Source organism: Mustela lutreola, chromosome 1 (assembly GCF_030435805.1).
Source record: "Mustela lutreola isolate mMusLut2 chromosome 1, mMusLut2.pri, whole genome shotgun sequence".
Taxonomy (NCBI): Eukaryota; Metazoa; Chordata; class Mammalia; order Carnivora; family Mustelidae; genus Mustela; species Mustela lutreola.
In genome coordinates this window covers 281,275,663-281,284,205 of record NC_081290.1, presented here as the reverse complement: position 1 = coordinate 281,284,205, position 8,543 = coordinate 281,275,663, and the positions used below count along the sequence as shown (strand labels likewise).

The window sequence follows — 8,543 nt, the reverse complement described above, 5'->3', positions numbered from 1 at the left end:
GTGCAGGCTTCCTGGAAGAGGGAGGGTTTGGGCCCAGTGTTGCATCTCCCAGCCCAAATTAATATTTTGAATTTCAAACCTTCAATAAAGTTAGGAAATTAGTACAATGAACCTTTACATACGCACTCAGATTTACCAATTTATAACATTTTTCTACACTTGTTCTATCGCTATGCATTTGCAAATATGTATGTGTCCATAGATTTTTGTCTTTGCTGACTCATCTGAAAGTCCACTGCAGATGAGATTTTACCCCTAAGAACATTCTATGTAGCCAAAATACTACTATCACACCTAACACATTTAACATTGGTTAATATTGACTTTTTTATATTTGAATTTCCTTAGTTTCAATAATATTCTTTTTTTAAGACTTTTTTTTTTTTTAAGATTTTATTCATTTATTTGACAGAGAGAGATCACAAGTAGGCAGAGAGGCAGGCAGAGAGAGTCAGGGAAGCAGGCTCCCCACTGAGCAGAGAGCCCGATGCAGGGCTTGATCTCAGGACCCTGAGACCATGACCTGAGCCGAATGGAGAGGCTTAACCCACTGAGCCACGCAGGTGCGCCAAGACTTTATTTTTAAGTAATCTTGACACCCAACACAGGACTCAAATCCATAACACCAAGATCAAGAGTCACACATTCCACCAACTGAGCTAGCCAGGTGCCCCAGAAAAGACATTTTTAATATTTTGGCATACCTATTCTTCATAATTTTGTTCTACCCCTGTATCTAAGGCAGAAGGAGCTTGCTGTGTTGAAGAATTTCTGTATCTAGCATTATGTTAAGTCTTTTAATAAGTGGTCTCAAGTGATTTTTGTAAAACCTCTGGGAGACAGGAGACATCATACCCATTTTACAGATGAGGAAATGTGCTTCAAACATTTGGGTCACTGTCTCAGGGTCTCAGGGTTACATTACTGATAAATAGCAGAGATGAATCTAGATCTGTCCAACACCAAAACAAGGCACCTTTAGATTATGAAATCATTAAGAGCAAGGACGACATAATACTCTCATTGCTGGAGAACTTACCTGGTTCAAAAGTCTCCTTTTGCAGATCCAAATTTGAGGCTCTGAGATGGGAAGTGTCGGGTCCCAATTTGAAGCACTGTTAGGAGCAGAAATTGTCTCATATTACTGTTCTAGAACAAATTTTGCTAGGAGGTAATATATACACTTTGTAAGTTACTGCACTTCTAAAATGTAAGAACAAAAAAGGAACCATAATTAGTCCTTTAGCTTTTGAAATACAATCACTTCAAAAGTGTTGTTGGAAAACCAACTTCCGAGCTTCAGACCCAAAATATAGCAGGAAGACAAGAGTTTGGGATAAAGAGGAACAATGGGTTTATTGGTTTGCCAGACAAAGGAGCCTGTAGCAAGCTGTGGCCTTCAAAAACTGTAAGCCCACCGGAAGGAAGGGGCTCAGAGGAATGGGCTGGGGGGTTTTATAGGTAAATACAGAATCTAGCTGGTTTCTATAGGAATTGTATAGGTGCTGCCAGACTCCTTAGTCCTTTTCAGGGTGGTACCAGCTTCCTGAAAACAAAAGGCTAAAAAAGGAGGAGAGGGGGTTTGGCAGAGAGGAAAAAGGTTACTTTAAAATCAAGCTTTGCCGAAGCATTAGTATAGATTTTTATCTCTGTTCAAGTCTATGTTTTTAAGTGGTTTCAAAGGTATCTTCAGGAACTGTCATCTGGTATCACTCTAACTCACACTTCCACTGAGAGCAGTAAGCCTTCTGGCCTCAAAACCGATTTTCCTTTTCATTTATTTAACCAACTATTAAGAACCTACTATGTGCCTGGCAAAAAGTGTTGTTGCCCTCAACAAAATAGGCAAATTTCCTATTGTCCAAGAGCTGATTTTCTGGAGTTTATTCAACAAACGTGATAAAAATAATGAATGCTTATATGGTGCTTTCTTAACCATTGCGGGTCACTAAGTGCTATGCAATGAATGATATGGGGGAACAAAGGCTAAAGAAGTACAGAAAAAAAAACAAAAACAAAAAACTTCCTTACAACTTACAGCCCATTGATGAGTACTTGAGACAGGCAGAGTGACCTTCCTCCAGGAACTCAACTGCTTCAATGGTAATACTTTGCTAGAGGCATAAGGCAACCTTTGTTTGATCTTAGCCTGACCTCCAGGATCCTCTAAGTCTTCTTTAATATATACAAATCCCTTTGGCAGTGTCCTTCATCTCTTTTCCCCCCTTCAACTGCCCCCTCCAAGATACGTGTTAGCAATCATCCTCCAAGCATATGGGCCACAGATCTCATCTGAAGGGTCTCATGACTAAAGTTCTACTAGGCAGTAGTAAATGACTCCTCAAGGTCCTGGAAACCTTAGAGTTTTACGCATTCCCTAACCCCCTCCCAACTTAAAAATATATTATCAGTCACTCCCCACAACCCCAGTGCAGCTCTTCCTGCCCACAGTTCCTGTCTCTGTGCTTTAAAAAACAAAACAAAACAAAACATCTTTTTTGCACAGATGTCTCAAGAATTCTTTTTCTTTTTTCTTTTTTTTAATTTAAGATTTTTATTTATTTATTTGTCAGAGAGAGAGAGTACACAAATAGGCAGAGTGGCAGGCAGAGGCAGAGGGAGAAGCAGGCTCGCGACCAAGCAAGGAGCCCAGTGTGGAACTCAATCCCAGGATCCTGGGATCATGACCAGAGTGAAAGGCAGCTGCTTAACCAACTGACCCACTCGGCCATCCCTCAAAAATTCTTTCTTGACCGTTGGCTCCTGGACCCCAACATTTCACATCAGTGAACATATTCCCTTGTTTCAGTTTTCACAACAAACCCTGCCTGTGAGGTAGTTGTACTACGATCATCCTCACTGGGGAAGAGGAAATAGGAACAGAGAGGGTAAAGAGAGTGCGCAGCCAGTAAGTGGAAGAGCTGGACCTTGATCTAGACAGCCTGGCTGTGGTGGGGGCTCTTCAAGAGGTGCCTATGAGCTCCTCATACAGTTACCACACTACCTATCTGCAGGGGAGAGGAGAGGTCCTGAGTTGGCAGGCTGGGGAGAGAGCAAAGCCTAAACAATGAAGACTAAACAGAGGGGCAGAAGCGCCAGCCTATGACTGGGAGAACACCTATAGCCTGGCCAGCCCAATTTATTTTGGGCTTCCTCTCTTTCTCTTTATTTCCTTTTTCTCTCTTAGGAGCCCCCCCCCCCCCATTCTCTCTCTATCCTTCTCTTTCTTAGGCTCCCACCCACCGTGGAGCTCAATGCTGGGCTTGAACTTACGCCCCTGAGACTGAGAGACCTGAGCTGAGATCCAGACTCCCAGGCTTAATGGACTGAGCCACCCAGCTGCCCCTCCCTCCTTTCTTTCCGTCTTTTTACCAGTTTCCCCTTCCTTTCTCTCCTTTAACTGCTTTTTCCATTGTCAGTGTTTGTTTACTTATTTAATATCACTATTAATTGATGAAATGTTCCTAGGGCTTCATTTTTTTAAAACCTCGTGAGTTGAACACTTTGCATTTTTAGTTTTCGGCAAAATAATTAAATCCAACTGGGAATAGCCGCAGCTAGCTTCAGTTTGTGTCTTAAACGCCCTTTGGGGGTAAAACAGCTTGGTTGAAGCCGGGTCAGCTTCTCGCTGTCACCGTCGCGATCCCGCTCTGGGGTCCGAACGTGGTCCGGAACCAATGTAGGAGGGTCGCGGACGTCGCCGGACCGGTTTTCCTGAGAAGCCTAATCGGTGGTTCCTTTCGGGTTTCCCTCAGCGCGCATGCGCTGCCTGCGCTTCGCCGCTCCCGCCTCGGGCTCGGTCTAGGGCTCCGGGATGTCCGCGTTGTGCGACCCTCCCGGGGCCCCAGGGCCTCCCGGGCCTGCCCCGGCCACCCACGGTCCCGCGCCGCTCAGGTAGTTAGAGCCCCTGGCATCTTCCCCCATCGCGCGGCCCTGCGCCGATCCCCAGCCTTCTCGGCAGAAACCCGGATCCTACCTCGAGAACTCGCGTCAGGGTTCTCCAGAGATTCCTGGTCGGGTCTTCCCAGAACTCAGGGACTGCCTCACCAAAACTCTGGGCTCCAGTGCCCGCACTCCTAAGACCTTGGCCTTGCCTCATCCTAAACCCTAACGCGTAGTTACCCCAGATTCCGGCCTTGTTCTCCCAAGAGTTGGGGATATCAGAACGCTTGGGAACCGAGCTGTCCTACCCCTTTTAGACCCGAGAGAACCCAGGGTCCCCTGACTTCATGGAGACTCCCTGGAAACCCAGGCCCGGAAACCCACAAAATGCTTCCCTCTAGCCTTTACCTTGCCCTCCAACTAAGCTACTCTCCTTCACCTTAGGGTGGTTTGTTTATTTGTTTATTTATTTAAGGAAGGAGGGCATGGTCGGAGCCCTATGAGCCCTTAGAGGATGTGGTCTTCTTTGGCAGAAAAGGCAGTAAGAGGAAGGGGACTTTGCCTCTTCCCATAACCCTGGTTTCTGAACTTCTAAGACTGAAGCCATATGTTTTGGGAGGGGAAGGGCTGAAAAGCAGGCATTACGTTGTCCGTATCCTGGGACACCATGATTCCTAGGCACACTGAAGATGCCTGGAAGGTGGTTGTTGATGTGGAGTTCAGGTGGTGGGTGCTTAGGAGGCTTGCAGAATATGGGAAGAAACAGGTACTAGGAAGTCTTAATGAGGGACAAGTTTGAGCTTAGGATTTTCTTTAAGAGCTTGTGTTTTGGGGGGCGCAGTCAAGCAGGAAAGGTGTTTTTAAAGTAGATGTTATAGCCACACAATATATATTTACTCAATTCAGTGAATACTTAACAGAGTATTTCCCATATGCCAGGCGCCTCAATAGAAAGGTATTCCATGTTGAAGCGCACAAAAATGCTTACTACCCTTTTGGAGTTTATAATCTGATCACTTAACTTTGGGTTTCTTACCTGTAAAGTGGGATCATACCTTATTGGGGCTGTTGTCTGGATTGGAATAATTCACATAAAGTTCCTAAGAGAGTACCTTACATGAGTTACCTAGCATTGATATTATTATTGAAAGAAAAGTATTGGGTGATGAGTGTGAACTTGATACGGTGCTTAAGTGCTTCATGTACATTATCTTATGAAGGAGGTACAGTTATCCCTCTTTTACGTGGAAAGAAATCAAATCTCACGGGGGAACGTAATGTGTCTAACATCTTGCAGCGCTCTAAGTCTGCTTCTCTTGCTTCCTTCCAGTGCTCAAGAGCTGTCCCAGGAAATCAAGGCTTTTCTGACTGGCGTGGACCCTATTCTGGGCCACCAACTCTCGGCCCGGGAACATGCTCGCTGTGGTCTTCTCCTGCTACGCTCTTTGCCACCTGCTCGGGCTGCTGTGCTTGACCACTTGCGAGGAGTCTTTGATGAGAGTGTCCGGGCCCACCTGGCTACCCTGGACGAAAGCCCTGTGGCTGGCCCCCCTCACCTCCGTCCACCCCCACCCTCCCATGTCCCAGCTGGGGGACCTGGTCTAGAAGATGTGGTGCAGGAAGTACAACAGGTGCTGTCTGAGTTTATCCGGGCCAACCCGAAGGCCTGGGCACCTGTGATTAGTGCATGGTCCATTGACCTCATGGGGCAGCTGAGCAGCACATACTCAGGCCAGCACCAGCGTGTGCCCCATGCCACTGGCTCTCTCAACGAATTGCTGCAGCTGTGGATGGGCTGTCGGGCCACCCGCACATTAATGGACATCTATGTTCAGTGTCTCTCAGCTCTCATTGGTAGTTGCCCAGATGCCTGCGTGGATGCCTTGCTGGATACCTCTGTCCAGCATTCCCCACACTTCGACTGGGTTGTGGCCCATATTGGCTCCTCTTTTCCTGGCACTATCATCTCCCGAGTTCTCTCCTGTGGCCTTAAGGATTTCTGTGTTCACAGTGGGGCTGGAGGTGGAGCTGGTGGCAGTGGTGGAAGCTCTTCTCAGACCCCCTCTATAGACCCGTTCCCTGGATCTCCTGCTATCCCTGGGGAGAAACGGGTGCCCAAGATTGCCTCAGTTGTGGGCATCCTAGGGCACCTGGCCTCCCGCCACGGAGACAGCATCCGCCGGGAGCTTCTTCGAATGTTCCATGATAGCCTGGCAGGGGGCTCTGGGGGCCGGAGTGGTGACCCGTCCCTTCAGGCCACAGTTCCTTTCCTACTGCAGCTGGCGGTCATGTCACCAGCTTTGCTGGGCACCGTCTCTGGAGAGCTGGTGGACTGCCTTAAGCCCCCAGCTGTACTGAGTCAGCTGCAGCAACACCTGCAGGGATTCCCCCGGGAGGAGCTGGACAACATGCTGAATCTGGCTGTGCACCTGGTGAGCCAGGCCTCGGGGGCAGGTGCCTACCGCCTCTTGCAGTTTCTGGTGGACACAGCTATGCCTGCCTCAGTCATTACTACCCAGGGCCTGGCTGTGCCGGACACTGTACGTGAGGCCTGTGACCGGCTGATCCAGCTGCTGCTGCTGCACCTGCAAAAACTGGTTCATCACCGGGGAGGGTCTCCTGGGGAAGGGGTGCTGGGCCCGCCCCCACCCCCCCGCCCTGTGCCCTTTCTAGATGCGCTAAGGAACCACGTTGGAGAGCTGTGTGGAGAGACGTTAAGATTGGAGCGGAAGCGCTTTCTCTGGCAACACCAGCTCCTGGGCCTGCTCTCTGTCTATACTCGGCCTAGCTGTGGACCTGAGGCCTTGGGCCATCTCCTGAGCCGGGCCCGAAGCCCTGAAGAGTTGAGTCTGGCCACCCAATTATATGCAGGGCTGGTGGTCAGTCTCTCTGGCCTCCTGCCTCTGGCTTTCCGAAGCTGCCTGGCTCGGGTACACGCAGGGACTCTGCAGCCTCCCTTCACTGCCCGGTTCCTGCGTAACTTGGCACTGCTAGTGGGGTGGGAACAGCAGGGTGGTGAGGGCCCTGCAGCCCTCGGGGCCCGGTTTGGGGAGTCTGCATCAGCCCATTTGTCTGACCTGGCTCCTCTCCTGCTACATCCTGAGGAGGAAGTAGCTGAAGCTGCTGCCTCCTTGCTGGCCATTTGTCCCTTTCCTCAAGAAGCCCTGTCCCCGTCCCAACTCCTGGGGCTGGTGAGAGCTGGAGTACATCGCTTTTTTGCCTCTCTGAGGCTGCATGGCCCCCCAGGTGTGGCATCGGCCTCTCAGCTTCTTACTCGCCTCTCTCAGACCTCCCCAGCTGGGCTCAAGGCTGTCTTGCAGCTGCTAGTTGAGGGAGCCTTACATCGGGGCAACGCAGAACTGTTTGGAGGGGAAGTGGATAGGGACAACGAGACTCTTTCGGTTGTCTCCGCTCCTTTGGCCTCTGCCTCCCTGTTGGACACAAATCGGCGGCACACTGCAGCTGTGCCAGGGCCTGGAGGGATTTGGTCAGTTTTCCATGCTGGAGTCATAGGTCGTGGCCTAAAGCCACCGAAGTTTGTCCAGTCGCGCAATCAGCAGGAAGTGAGCTATAACACCCAGAGCCTGCTCAGCCTCCTGGTGCACTGCTGTAGTGCCCCTGGGGGTACTGAATGTGGGGGCTGCTGGGGGGCTCCCACCCTGAGCCCGGAGGCAGCCAAAGCAGTGGCAGTGACCTTGGTGGAGAGCGTGTGTCCTGATGCAGCTGGTGCTGAGCTGGCCTGGCCCCCTGAGGAGCATGCCAGGGCCACAGTGGAGCGGGATCTCCGCATTGGCCGTCGCTTCCGGGAACAGCCCCTGCTCTTTGAGCTGTTGAAGCTGGTAGCCGCTGCTCCCCCAGCCCTCTGCTACTGCTCCGTGCTCCTGCGGGGGCTACTAGCCGCCCTTCTGGGTCATTGGGAAGCCTCTCGCCACCCTGATACAGCTCACTCTCCCTGGCACCTGGAAGCATCCTGCACCCTGGTAGCTGTCATGGCAGAGGGAAGCCTCCTGCCACCAGCCCTGGGTAATATGCACGAGGTATTTAGCCAGCTGGCACCTTTTGAAGTGCGTCTGCTGCTGCTCAGTGTCTGGGGCTTTCTCCGGGAGCATGGACCATTGCCCCAGAAGTTCATCTTCCAGTCAGAGCGTGGCCGCTTCATCCGGGACTTCTCCAGGGAGGGTGGCGGTGAGGGTGGACCTCATCTTGCTGTGCTGCACAGTGTCCTCCACCGCAACATTGACCGCCTGGGCCTTTTCTCTGGCCGTTTTCAGGCACCTTCGCCGTCCACTCTCCTTCGGCAGGGGACATAGCCTTTTCCAAGCTTCGGAAGCCAAGGGAGGTTGAGCAGTGAGATGGGCTAAGGTGCTGCAGAAAGGTGGAGGTTTCTCTTCTAAAACCCTAGGCTAAAGAGCGCTGTCACTTTTTTCCTCCCCCACTTTTTTTTCTAAATAAAATTTGCCGAGTTGAGAAAAGCAGAGTCCAGTGCCTCTGTCTGATGCTTAGAGCTGGTAAAGTCGGACAGCGCCTGGTTCTGGACAATCCCACCCCCCGCCCGCAAGCCACGCCCTTGGGCCCGCCTGACGCGGGCGTTTATTGTGTGCGCTCTGCCAATGGGACAGTCGCCCGGCCGCTCTCTGGTCGGGCCAATCAGAAGGCCGGAA

The 8,543-nt window shown here is 50.8% G+C and overlaps 1 protein-coding gene across 1 annotated transcript; it reads left to right on the top strand.

Annotated features, from left to right (window-relative positions):
* Positions 1 to 3,750: 3,750 nt before the first annotated feature.
* On the top strand, positions 3,751 to 8,354 carry INTS5 (integrator complex subunit 5). Its single transcript, XM_059144580.1, has 2 exons — positions 3,751 to 3,894; positions 5,213 to 8,354. The coding sequence occupies exons 1-2, from the start codon at positions 3,815 to 3,817 to the stop codon at positions 8,190 to 8,192; spliced, it is 3,060 nt and encodes a 1,019-aa protein (XP_059000563.1). The 5' UTR covers positions 3,751 to 3,814; the 3' UTR covers positions 8,193 to 8,354.
* The last annotated feature ends 189 nt before the right edge of the window (positions 8,355 to 8,543 follow it).

What these genes read in the sequence shown, in the direction of transcription:
- INTS5 (XM_059144580.1), top strand. Translation starts at nt 3,815, where the DNA reads ATGTCCGCGTTGTGCGACCCTCCCGGGGCCCCAGGGCCTCCCGGGCCT. An exon ending in CACGGTCCCGCGCCGCTCAG is followed by an intron (nt 3,895 to 5,212) that starts GTAGTTAGAGCC and finishes GCTTCCTTCCAG; the next exon opens with TGCTCAAGAGCTGTCCCAGG.